Here is a 13,653-nt window from a genome sequence, read left to right as displayed (position 1 = left end):
ATCACATCACAACACTGAGCGAGTTTGGGAACTTTTCTTTTTTTTTTTTTGAAAGGCTGAACTTGGGACTGCGGGCTCTGCAGAACTGGCAACCGCTCAGAGGCCTCTCCTCTAAAAGGGACGCGACGTCCCGCAGGACACTCGCTGCTCAGCAGAATGTCACCCGCCCCCTCAGCGCACCACCCCCTCAGTGCACCACCCCAACCCGCCGAGTCATTCTGTCACCAGCGAGGCGGCTGAAGGAGTCACGTGTCTCACCTGCGCCCGGGGACTTGCTGCGCCGCGGCGGTCTGGGGCTCTTGGCGCCGCGCTTTGGAGCGGCCGAGCGGACGTGCGACGTCTTCAGCACTCTGCATTCTGGAAGGGGAGGGGTGGGAGGGGAGGGGGGGGGGGGGGGACAACGCGCTCAGTCGGTCACCGTCGCATATATTGACCTTCCCAGATAAACAGACCTGGTTCTTTTCTTATCAGTCAGAGAGAAGCAGAAAAGAAAGTAGTCGCACATAGAGTTTAGTCAAAACAGTTTTGAATTAATTAACAAATAACCTGTGTCATTACTGCTTTTTAGACTACAAAAAGAGACTCTTTTGGATAATGTATTCTGAAGTATCTGTACTGATATAAACACTATAAATAAATGAAGTAACCTTGGATGACCTCATTCATTTGACAAAAAGAACCCAAAGTACTCCAATGTATAATATGGTCTTAACCATGCAGCTATACACGCAACTATTAAACAGAATAACAAAGGATAAATAAACATTATATAACCAGGCAACTTTTTAAATTTCACAATTTATTGCTACACTTTCACTAAAAGCCAGAACCAAAAGAAACAGGTTGGATACAGAGAGTCTAACACAAAGATTTGGTACATACAGTGTAGTGTACAATAAATTACAACAGCTTATGTTTTTTGTTTATTTTGGAATAAAGCAATAAGGGTTAAACTGATAAAACTGCACGTCGTGAACACATGAAGAAAGAAAAGCGTTGTGTTGTTTTTGCTGCATGCCGTGTGCACTGAGAGCAGATGTTGTGAAGCTCGTGGTTAACTCGTCGGGGGCTCGTAGGGTGGTGAGCGGTTTAATGTAATGAAGGAAGAAGCACACCCACGGTGCATCTCCAGTGCGCACCCCCCCACGGTGCTTATCATCACATACGTGTTTCACAATACACAAAAAACTATATTTCTACCATTTTATTCCACTTGATTCCTTTGGGCAGCAGAATGTGTATTGGATACATTTTGGTACCTTGAGCAGAGTTACAGTGTTTCTTTTTTTTTTTTGTTCTTTCAAAGACCTATTTCTTAAAAGTGGAGCACGGGAGTGTAAGTGGGACAGAAACTCCAAACTATCTCTGAATGAGGCCGGTGCACCTGATCGCTTATGCGCTATTCCTCAGGTAAAGGTGCAATATGTGAGAATAGCAAAGCAAAAACACCTCAAAACGCGAGATGACGTCATCGACAGGAGGGCACAGAGTGGATGTCGTGTGACGTGCTGAAATGAGCATTCCAGCCCGCTAGCCCCGCCCATCCCGTCTTATCACTTTGCTGAAAGGGGGGCAGGCGTCAGATCAGTTGTGCGCTCTAACGACGGCCGACAAACCCGCAGTGCCGGAGGTGGCAGTGGGCTGTGGCCCGGGGGGGCGGGGGGGGGGGAGGCGGCTCTGGGATTTTTGCAAACACAGTTCCTTTTGGGTTCAGTGGTAGAAGTGGAATGTTGCCCACTTTATATCTGAGGCATTTGGAGCTACATCTCTGCAGCGTTAACGCTGTGTGTGTTAAAGTATGCCTCCCTGTTGTTAGCTAACCCCACAACAATAAAAATGAAACAGGATGTCGATAATTGGATTGTTACTATAATAAAGTACCTTTTCCTTCCCACAAGGTTGTGCGATGTTGGCCCACATTCCCCTTAGATTTAACAGTGAATGGATTAAAGGAGGTCACATCCTGCCCGCAATGTGTGTGCGTGTGTGTAAATGTGTAGCACTGATATTTGTTTTCTGCAGATCTCAGATTCTCAGAAAGAGAATCATGTAAGAAAATATTATTGTATACACACACACACACACACACACACACACACACACACACAAACCTATCCTGTGGTCAACTTCCTTAAGGAAAAGCACATTGTGAGCATTAGAGAGGAAAGAATGGTGAGGAAGGACGGCGAGGTGAACCCACACACACACACACACACACACACAGATGTTTAGTCTTAGTCAGGCCTACCAGTCATAAAGGCTGTGGAAGCCTTACCACTGTGATCCAACAGAAAGTCGTCCTGGGCGTAGCGGTGCTTCTCCGGGCCGCAGGCGATAAACACGTCGTCGTCCCCGAAGAAGTCCTGCAGGCAGATAATCTGGAGGAGGAAACGTAAGGAGGAATTAAAAAGAACGTTGTTTTCGATGTTCAGAGGCAGAAGTGGGTGAGGTCATCACATTTTGCATATGTAAGAATTAACGATACTTTACATAATGGTTGCGTATTTTCATGAAAATGTGCTGCAAGAGAAAAATAGGCCCAACCTATTATTTAATTATTTTTAAGATAACTACAGATACTACAGAATCTACTCAAGCGTGCACTCACTTTTTGTAACTACTCGTGGTTTCCCCCAAAACACTTTTTTGCATTAGAAATAGATATATTTTGATTCTACAGCTTTGAAGTCATTCTACGTTGCATGTTTAAGTGACTAGTGCCTTTTTAGACTCCTACGATTACATTGTGACTGTTACTCCGTATGTGTTTGAGTGAACGGCATTAGAGAGCCTCATACAGCAAGTACGAGATGAGAACCGCTATCTGACATCCGGAATGCTGCAGAGTCAGTGCCGAGTTAAAGGAAAGCAGAACCGTTAGCGTTTGGGCCGCGGGGTCATTTGTTCTGCTTTTCCCTTCCTTACTCACACTGTGATCGACGTTTTCTCTGCAGCTCTGAGCACTTTTCCATTTACACCCACCACCTCCCACCCGTGGAGACGGAAACAGGGTTGGTTTTAAACCAGGTTATAGCAGATTGTACCCACACACACACACACACACACACACACACAGTATCCCTCTACTGCGGTAGGTGGACAAGTAGGATGACAAAGCAGCAAACGATCCATTCATTATCCCACTACCCACCACACACAAGTGCACCCACACACTGCCGGGTATATGTACAGTATTCACTCACACACACACACACACTCTCTTGAAACAAGAGTCAGGGGGAGGAGCACAAAATGGCATAAGATTGTGGACAGATGGATCCTCTAAGGGAGATTGGGGGCCGACACAGTTGGGGTAAGTGTCTGTCTGTGTGTGTGTGTGTGTGTGTGTGTGTCTGTAAGATGGGTATCAGAAGAACTAGTGGTGCAGAAAAGCTCAAGTGAGCAAACAATGTGCACAGTAAAAATAAAGAGTTGGAGGCTGAGCGAGAGGTAGACAGAAGCGGAGTAGGAGGCAGGCATCTGAGAACCAAAATAGTATTTAAAACCCACAAATGAGTATCAGCGCTGTATTAATAATACACAAGACGCTTCACATGACACCTCTGCATGTTCTACCTTCAGACAGCAGCCATTAACAATGCAACGGGATGCATTATGCCTAACATGTTCATTAATAATCAACAACACTGTTTGATCAACCTCCATGTGGCGCTCTGGTCGACTCACACGGCATCAAATAAAGAGTCAGAGTGTTTGGGTACCGACTGAGCTGTGGCAGATCATCAGATGTTTGACATGGCTGGAGTGCATGACATTCCTCAAAACCGGGCAGCTGGTCACCGCCCCATAATGTCATGGCACACGTGTGAATCCCCCCCCACCCCCCCCCCACGCAGGGCATAGCGCTATTTATGTTTCAAAGATGTACTAACGATATTTAATCATATTTCCTACGCTCACACAGACATGGATTAGCTTGGGCATGAAACAAGGGCGGACAGCTTGCTGGGCCTCACAGATCATTTGAATGTGAATTACAATCTAAGGCCACGTCACGCGTCACGCTTCTCCCGGCACCACCTGAGGCAACAGGTGAGGAAAAGGGAACTCTGGGCTGGATGGAATATTATGTCTCACCTCTACACATGCCTCTCCCTCTGCAGGGCTGCTTCGCTTTGTGACAGAGAACTTTTTCAGCTGTGCAGGGAAAACGGCGACAAATGGGTGCCTTCATTCGTCGACACATAACAGGACCCCCCCCCCCCCCCCTCCTTCTTTTAAAAAAAAAAAAATGTGTATGGATGTATGGATGTCAGACTGCATTGCCCATGTTCTTGTCAACCTCTGCCAGCATAGACAGCCAATGGCCCTCCATGGCCTGCCCCGTGCTGCTAAGGGCTCCTCTCGGCCAATCAGTGAAGTGAACTGTGAACTGTGTCCTGTGTTGGCTCGGTCACTTGTCTGGAGGCTAAACTGAAGTGTGCCTGACCCCCTCCTGCTTTCACCATCCGTCTACCATGCACCATGCTTTCTTCCCTGCTGAGCTTAGTAACAGAGGAAATACAGGTCAAGGGCTTCAATGTAGTGTGTATTGAACATGAGCAAATAATGGATTCACAAATAAAACAAGTGGGTGGTTTAGGTCTTAAAAGCATGTAACCGAAACAAAACACATATCGTCTAAATATACAGTTGCATGTATTCCTTGTCTTACTGTAAAGTGCTATGTGCCAAAAACAAATGTCACACGGCAGCAGGTGGTAAGAAATTTGGGGCGGAGGAAAAGGCGGTAAATGGTGGCATCATTAACACCGTTTGCCTCCAAATTGGGGCTCATTGGCCTGAACTAAGTGAGCAAAGAAGGTTCAGTCCTGAATTTAAAAATGGGGAAAAGGAGACTGAAATGTCTTGCTTTTTGCATTTGGGAAGGTCCCAGCGGACTCCTTTAGTCAGAGAAGGAGAATAACCCTCGATGCCGAAATAGATTTGTATTCTTTACATAAGCTTTAACTCTCACTTAAACTGTAACTTCCTTGAGAAGACGCCTATTAAGTTTGCCAGGGTGCTATTAAGCTGGAGGCAAGCAGGTTATCAACTCGGTTTGAACTCTCACTAATGGACAGAGGCTGCCTCCTGAGACCCTTTGAGTCCTTTGGATTAGAGCGAAGACGAGGCGGCGGCACACAAATGAGCAACGGGAAAACTAAGCCCATCGTCGACTCAAAAGCTATCAAATGCTTTGATTTATCGACAAATTCAGTGCATTTCAATCTCAACAGTGTGTGTTTGAAGAAAGGCTAAGCCACTGGAGCACGGGAGGTCCTTAAGGATGCAAGATTAACCTTGGAGTGCAGTCCCTCATTCACTCACTCACTCAGCGAAGGACTCACTTACATATGCAGCCAATCACTTGACCTTCCTGGTGCAGATAATAACAAGCAGCGTAACACTTCTTTCTTTTTATATGAACAGGATCTCATGAATTTATGAGGGACACTACGTGGCGATTCTGAAGGCAAAAGCAATCCAGACCAAAAACCGCACACAGTAAATGAAATCGATGTTGGGGAAACTGTGTGCAGTGCAGTGATCTCTGCCTGACAACAGCCACCGGCCCGCCTCACAGCAAAGAGCTTTCTCCTTCTCCTCAAAGTCCTATTCATGTAACGTACACAGCCGCAGGCCGTCACAGTTTAGATGAGCCATGAGCTCTTCATGCTCCAAGTGAAGCTTATCAAGTAGGAATGAATAGATAGAAAGTACAAATCTAAACATGCACACAAGACTTTTAGCCTCCAAAATGAGCCTCAGTAGATTAGCCTCCTCGTGAAGGAAGCGAGACTTCCATGATTGCAGAGGAGCTGAGAGATCCACAACGGTGTTGTTTTTTGATGCCAATAAACATTATAGTTTCCAATTAAAAAAACAACAATATCACCGCATATAAAAGTGGCTCCTTGGCAATAAAAATCACAAAATACAATCCTGAAAGCCAGGCAGAAGTCTCCAAAGGCCCATATTAATATATCTATCTGGTAATTAGCATCTAATGTTTCCACTAATGAGACGAATAAATAATAAAAGAATGAAAACTGCCTATTAGCATAAACCTCAACGCTCCTCTGCCAGGAATTACACCTCAAGACAATACGAGAATGAAAAACAGTTTGATGTGCAAATGAGACTCCAGCATCGGCGTCAGAGACGTGCTACAGTTGTCGAGATCACTTAGAAACACGGCTCCTGTGCAGAAACAAGCATCACGCCACCAACAATGAGCCGGGGGCCTGAACATCACCGTGTGGACGCTCTTGTTTGCGGAGTGAGAGGCCGCCGCTAACGGGACAAAACAAAACCAGCGGGTTGAGATCACACACAATGGACGCCCTCATTTACACCTCCCACCGCCCCACCCCCCCGCCTCCATCTGTGGCCGCCACGCGGTCTGCACCGCTGACAGCCCCCGTGGCAACCCCCCCCCCCCCCCCTCCCCCCCTCCCCCCTCCACACCACACCGACCCCCCTCCTGTCGTCTGCCGGCCTTTTGTTTTGCTGCTGTTTGTTAATGCAGGGTATCATGCCAGCACTTTTGCTAAATACAATAAATACAAGGCCCACCGAGACAGGGGGAAAGCATTGATTGTGAGAGAGAGAGTGTGTGTGTGTGTGTGTGTGTGTAAGGGCAGAGGGGGAGTGCTATAGCCTCTGCAATAACAATAGCCAAGTGGTTTATGGCGTATGTGCACAGTGCAGAGTAACGGCAACAAGCTGACCACAGGGAATAACTCAAGCAGTGACATTAAAACTCTGCACAGATTTTTGTAGCGGCAACCAAAAAAACAAAAACCCCCAGTTTAGCTTGTTGTTGCTCGGCAACACAAAAAGAGGAAATTCCTGACGCTTTTATTGTTTGAGACGCGAAACCAAAATGATTTATTTCAAACGAGCTTGATTATTGATGACATGATGTGTTTGGCACGAGCGAGATGATGCTACTTAACTCAATTAAACGCAGTGCTTAACCACCAGCGACCTGAAAAGCACAAATCATTCGTCGTTGAGTCAAGGATAAAACAGCCGCCCGTCACAGAACCCCGTCGGGACTGCTGGGTTGTGTCGCTGCACCGGGCGTCAGATGGCGCCCTGTGTGATAATGGCAGCGTGGAACAATAGGTGGGCATGCCGATGCCATGGCTGTTGACCTGAATGGTGGAGTTTAATCCACACCCGAGACCCGCGTGTGTCCGTGACCCCGGGTTGTCTCGTCTCACTAATCCGTCTGTCACTCACCAGCGTGTTTCACCACCGTGTCAATGGTATGGAAGATGATGAATTTTTTGCGGTTGAATTTTTTGCAGTTGAATTTTTTGTAGTTACATTTTTTGCGGTTGAATTTTTTGCAGTTGAATTTTTTGCGGTTGAATTTTTTGCAGCTAAATATTTTAAAGTTGAATTTTTTGCAGTTGAATTTTTTGCAGTTGAATTTTTTGCGGTTGAATTTTTTGTAGTTACATTTTTTGCGGTTGAATTTTTTGCGGTTGAATTTTTTGCAGCTAAATATTTTAAAGTTGAATTTTTTGCAGTTGAATTTTTTGCGGTTGAATTTTTTGCAGCTGAATATTTTAAAGTTGATTTTTTTGCAGTTGAATTTTTTGCGGTTGAATTTTTTGCAGTTGAATTTTTTGCAGTTGAATTATTTGCAGTTTAATCATTTGCAGTTTAATTTTTTGCGGTTGAATATTTTAACGTTGAATTTTTTGTGGCGAATTTTTTTTGTAGTATTTTAACATTGAAAAACATTCAGATACATAATTTCAATGCATAAATATTGAGTGCTAGAAATTCAATCACTTTTTTCTTTCAAAACCCGATGACACAGATTTACTTTCATACAACGGCATCCTGCTCCCTAACATGATAATGGACAAAACATGATGTCAGCACCTTAAAACGGGTTTGCGTTTCTTAACCATCGGGCAGCACCAGAGCACGTCCCTGCCAACACGCGTGCACTGTGAGATCTGGGCTGGTTTACAGTATCCAGGCCAGGAGGCCGTCATCATTGGAAGCGTGTCATGTGAAATTATGGCACAGCGCGTCAGAGCCGCGCCAGCCAACGTCCTCCTTCAACCCATGTTGAGATGCCCTCAAAACCCAGAAATCCACCCACCATGAACTGAGCTATCTGTCGTCTTCATGACTCCGTTCACTACGGTGGGAATTTGATCCGACCAGTGCTATGATAACTTTAACTGAAGGTGGCGCTAAATGTTACAAGCAAAAGGCTTTTCTTAAGGTTGTTAGTTCCACTCTACTAAATTCAACTAAATAAGAGCTTTGAAACCATTGAGAGATTTTCTCAAAAGCCTCAATGTCCTCCCCTCAAACCAATTTAGAGAAAAACTGACAAGATGAACCTAAATCATTGAAAAAGTGTGTGAATTTCTTCCATAAACTAAAAGAGTCTAACTAACTAACCTTCTCCTATTTAGCACGAAGGATCCAGAGGGACCACCGAACTACCGCAAAGACGTAAACAGACAAATTCATTACATCCGTGTAACGAGTTGCATTTCCTCGTTCGTTCCTCAGCTCGCGGAACTGAAAAGCCTTTCATAGACTTCAGAGAACGGATCATTTCAGCACTAACAGCTCAGCGGCCTGTTTTATTTTTTATTTTTTTACATTAAAGAAAATACCTGATTACCTCATCAATGCCGTTGTAATACTTGATTGTTACAAAACTGTAAGACACCCAAGGCACTTATAGATAAATTCAGTAATTCAGTAATGACATATAGACATTTTTAGTTGAACCAATAAAGTTCTCAAATGAAAGTGTATGAAGTGTCCACATCGCATTCAACATCAGAAAGAATCAAAATACTAAATAAATATCTTAGAGAAATATCTGATGGTTATAAAATGTCGTCATTAACGTCTTTTAATTCAGGGGAACTTTAAGTAATAAAAAAAAACCTTTATTCACGAATAACAGATTTAATTTTTACATTCAAAATGGTCAAAGTTTTGCCCTCAACTTCTGTGACACTTTGCTTTTATCACACAAACCTTCTCCTCTCAGCCCCCCTGAATCACTTCTAAATGATTTTTACAAAATAAATAGACAAGTCATCCAGTTTTGGCATCATAACTTTCATAACAATCAACTGTTTAATAAAACCGTTGATTGGACAATAGAAAATAGGGGAATCCTATTTTCCGCCTGCCCGCTCAGATTTGAGATGTTTAACAGGGCGTGTTTCTCGAAGAAAAAAAAAACGCAGCTGATTGTGCTGGCACCGATGACCAAGATCTAGAATTAACATTGAGTCTGAAGAGAATCCTTTCATGGAGGAGAGGAGAGCGGACAGAGGAGTGTTGAAGAAGCGCGCTGACTCACACATGCAGACACCTGACAGCTGCACTTTAGCCCTCGGTTCCAGCTTCTAGCTCTAATTATCTGGTGGTGGCCAGGCCTCAGTGGGGTCTGTGTGTGTGTGTGTGTGTGTGTGTGTGTGTGTGTGGGTGCGTCAACGGGAGGAGGGGGGGGGGTTGCTACGCCTGCAGACCTGGTGGACGGGTCCTGTGATTTGATTTTGCAGGAGCAGATGGTGGACTCCTGCTGGAAGGCATTTGGAGTGTCGGCGTGGGTGCTTACTGGTCTATGTGTGACTTGGTGACTTTTAGGAGAGAGAAATAAAGCTGGTGGTATTTTTGTCATGATTTGTGAGCATTTATGACCAAAGCTAAGGTGTGTTTTTCATTCCTTTAGTTCTCATAAGAACGTGTAGTAGCCCAGAATCTAGTTTCTGCAAAATCCAGTGACTCCGCCCTCTCTCATTGAGATGAATAAAACCAGAAACACCTGTTAGCATAATATAACACAGTTCAATAGCTACAAACTGCAGCTTCCAGATGTACTCTCTCCAGTTAAATAAGAGCTTCAACAACAGCTGGACTTCAATGAAGGTAGAATTTATTACAGGGCTGTTGTATTAGACTACATTAGCATTAGTAACTACAAATTACTGTACAAAAATGTTGTATGTATGAGAGTTGCAGAGGGATCTCTATTATTACTGATAATAGAGGCAGTGGAATAGAAGCTATGAGTTAACTACGCTATGTTTAGCCCATCTATGCAGCACAATGTGTCTGTTTCCATGCCTCCTTCCACCCTGTCATGTGTTTTTTTTTTTGCTCACTTTTGATCTAGTGTACTTTATGTCATTTATACTCTGGATTTACTCAAATTGAAAAAAAATGTCAAACAAACTTCCGCAAAACATTTGTGTGGTTTTAACAGGCCTGTTTTCATAGCTTATCAATAGGTTTTTCATTGGATGGAAACGGCCGCGTAGCCACAGGCAGGCATCACTCAGCGTGTGAAAGGAGGCCCGGTAGCACTTAGCAGATTTGTAAGCACTTAGTAACATTAACATTCAAACTGAATGGACTCCTACGATCATGCAGCAAATATTGTAAAGAAGATGGGAGGATCCAACAAGTGCATTTACTGTATTGTCAGGTTTCCAGCTCTGGTCTCAGGATCCCGTCACAGGCATAATGGGCCAAACCGTTTCACCTGGACTCTTAATTCAATCCGGAGACAGTCATGTTGAGGCCAAGAAAGGAAGACGGACCCAAAGTCCTCGTGAATCCGACATCATGGCAAGGATAGCTCCTTTACATGTCTTGCTAGATTCTCAATAATTTCAACAAAAATCCATAAAATCTTGTCCTGCGTTAACTCAATAAACTTGATTCAGTAACTAAGGGTTACCCAACCCTAACACGCTTGATCTGACATAATGGGAGGATATAATATTACTATTATTATTACAACCTTCAATAACTTCCATTAGAAATAAGAAAACTAAATAAAACGGAGGATGAAGGAAGCTTGCTCCCTCTGATCCTCTCATTCCTCCCTCCAAACTGCAACCCTACAAATTTGTCCCTAGCACCAAAGTTGCTTAGCAAATTGTAAAGTCCAATGCAACATTCGTCACGGCAATACAAGCTGTGAAAGGTCTGGTTAGAACAGCTGGTCTGCACGGCTGATCGAGTAGGAATGCACTGAGAGATGGAAATAGAGACACACGAATGGTTTATGTGACCAATATGGGCCTGAATTAATCACAGTGGAGAATCTGTGCAGCAGTGATGCCGGTATCCGATTTTAGTGCCTTATTATTGACCACATCAATCCCTGACACTATTCACTATCCTCAAAGTGTAAACCTCCGCCCCCCCCCCCCCCAACCCGTTTAACGCAAACAAAGAGGAACTGATTGGCTTTCTGACCTCCCCTTGACATCACACCCCATGACCAGACACCCCATGACCATGCAAATAAAGATGACATGTTGCAAACTATCATAAAACAAAAATATAGTTTGAAACGTATTTCACCCTAACTCACAAATTGTTATTGCTGATAGTGGTTTATCATAATTCAAAATCTGTCCATTGAATCCATTGAAAATTCATCTCCCATTGAAAATCACTCAACATTTAAGCTCTTAAATACAAACAAAAAGCTGGTAAGGTTTCCACTCTCTAAAAGACAGTTGCAGCAGTTTGGTGTGAGACGGAGAAAAGAGAGACGTCCCTCAGCAGAAACAAGAGTCCACTTTCAAGCAATGACCCCATGATTTGAAGTGTGTCCCAGTTAGCTTAGTTAGTGAGTTAGTTAGTTAGTCTGGCCCGTCCAGTTTCACAAAAAAACATTTTAAATATTTGTAATAACATTCTTTTTACCCTGATTTTATACTTCTATTACATTCAGAGACTGTACTACTTGCTAAAGTTATATAATTATGTGAGATATGATTCATCTGAATTATCCCAGATGAGACGTCCTGTAAATCTTCTTGATTGGGAGCACCATGTGTTCAGGCTTACCTCATCTCATAACACCAGGGACCCTCAATGGCCATTTCAGATTGAAATATTGCTATAAATGTGTCCCAGATGGATTGGATTAAAGCAAAATCAGCCTCAAATGGCTTAATAGAGTGGGTATAGAGAACTATATTGATGGATATGGCAAATGGCCTGAACTCTTAAAATGCATTCATTGGTGCCTTGTTGAAATAATCTCGGCGTGTAATTATGTATGGATGATTAAATGCTGTGTAATTACCTAGACTGCTGACACAGCTGAAGCCTATGAATCACAGCCCTTTTTTTTTTTTTTGGAGATAGAAACTTCGGCTGATAAACTCAGCCCAAGAGTTCCATCTGGGTTTTTTGTTTGTTTTTTCCACATGCACATCGTCCGATGTCATCCCAGTGAAAGCCACACAGCTGTCTCACTCCGACTGTGATTTTAGTCAGTGACTTCACGGTCACCTGCACAGCAAAATGGACAGACTCAAACGAACACTATTGGAGTTCATTTTAACACTTTTAAAGTGTCCCATGGGGTCCACACTCCACAGTGTCAATGTAACACTTTAAGTGTTGCCATTTTAACACTGTTATAGAGTTAATTTTAACTCTTATATATTTTATAATTTAACAATACTCAAGTGTTATGTTGCATTTTTAACACATTTTAGCCCAGGGAGCAAGTCAGGGATAGGTGTATTATAGGGACACTTTGTATTGGAACATGGGAAAGCCAGGGATCTAACCAACAGCCCTGGTTCCTGGAACACCCTCTCTAACCCTTGCGCCATATCACATGGAGTTAAGCCTGCTACAGTGTGACACTGTACGGTTACATTTCAATCCTATCAAAGTGTTAATTTAACTCTACTAAGTGTCGCAAAGGAATCTGATCTTGACACTGGATGATGACTCCAGCTCTTCCGTACAAATTGACTCTGTAAGAGTTGAATCTTTTCGCAGCGTGATTTCAACTCTGCGCTTCAACACTTTTGCCCACAGCTGGAAAATTAACTCAAAAGAATTTTTGCGGTGTGGTTTTGTGCCAACTCGCTGCTCACCTGCCTGCCCTCCAGGGTGTACAGCCGCCTCACGGCCCCCGAGTCCAGCTTGATGGCGTCGGTGATGTCGGTGAGCACCTGCTCGAAGGAGTGCGCCGTCTTCTTGTTGAGCAGGATGCGCACGGCCTTGCGCGGCCTGACGCCGCTGCGGATGACGGTGACCAGCTTGGGCTTGACGAAGTCCTTGGCCTCGTGCTGCAGCTCGCCCTTCAGCGGGTTGAGGGAGGAGAGGGAGCGCGACGCGCCCGCCCTGCAGCCCACCGACCAGTTGGGGTTGACGTTCTTGGCGTAGTCCACGCGCCGGAAGGGTTCGTTGGAGGCGCACACGTAACTCTCGCCTGGGGACAAACAGGACGAAACTCTGAAAGGACGCTTTAGGGAAAGGGGGGAAACAAACGATGCATCGGGCGAATCAGCTGGCACAACAAACAGTTAACATTCCTCCGTCGAAAACAGAAAGGCAACATTCAGAGGCAAGGCCAGTGACACTCCCCCCCCCTCCCCTGTTCAGCTGCCGGCCGTCCTCCGAAGCAAAAGCGTTTTGTTTATTCCTCTCCCCAGAGTTAACACCCCAACGTTTCCCGCTGAGGAATGAAGTCATGTGACAAGCACAGGGGCTTGGCCGACGGGTGAAAACCACGGCAGGAATGTCTGGCGGGTCGTTGGACGGGGGAACTCAGCGCCGCTCCGTTCCGCTCGGAGAAAAGAGACACAAAGGGACAGATTCTGTTCA

General features: G+C 44.5%; 1 protein-coding gene across 10 annotated transcripts in view; it reads right to left on the bottom strand.

Moving 5' to 3' along the window:
- The window catches only part of dclk2a (doublecortin-like kinase 2a), a 29,620-nt gene that overhangs the window by 12,122 nt on the left and 3,845 nt on the right, over positions 1-13,653 (bottom strand). For 7 of the 10 annotated variants that reach the window (XR_005120297.2, XM_062564280.1, XM_062564277.1 and 4 more), the window contains exons 3-5: positions 12,921-13,258; positions 2,249-2,378; positions 259-357 (exon numbers count right to left, since the gene is read on the bottom strand). Coding sequence is in view for 9 of the 10 variants with exons in the window: in XM_062564280.1 (XP_062420264.1) it covers positions 259-357; positions 2,249-2,378; positions 12,921-13,258 (567 nt within the window). In the remaining variant the exon portion in view is untranslated. The remainder of the gene's footprint in view (positions 1-258; positions 358-2,248; positions 2,379-12,920; positions 13,259-13,653) is intronic. The other 3 variants (XM_062564279.1, XM_062564284.1, XM_062564283.1) reach the window with 1 other exon arrangement.

The sequence above is a fragment of the Pungitius pungitius genome, chromosome 9 (genome assembly GCF_949316345.1).
Source record: "Pungitius pungitius chromosome 9, fPunPun2.1, whole genome shotgun sequence".
In the NCBI taxonomy this organism is placed as follows: Eukaryota; Metazoa; Chordata; class Actinopteri; order Perciformes; family Gasterosteidae; genus Pungitius; species Pungitius pungitius.
The sequence above is the reverse complement of the archived record's forward strand: the minus strand, read 5'-3'. Positions and strand labels throughout refer to the sequence as shown.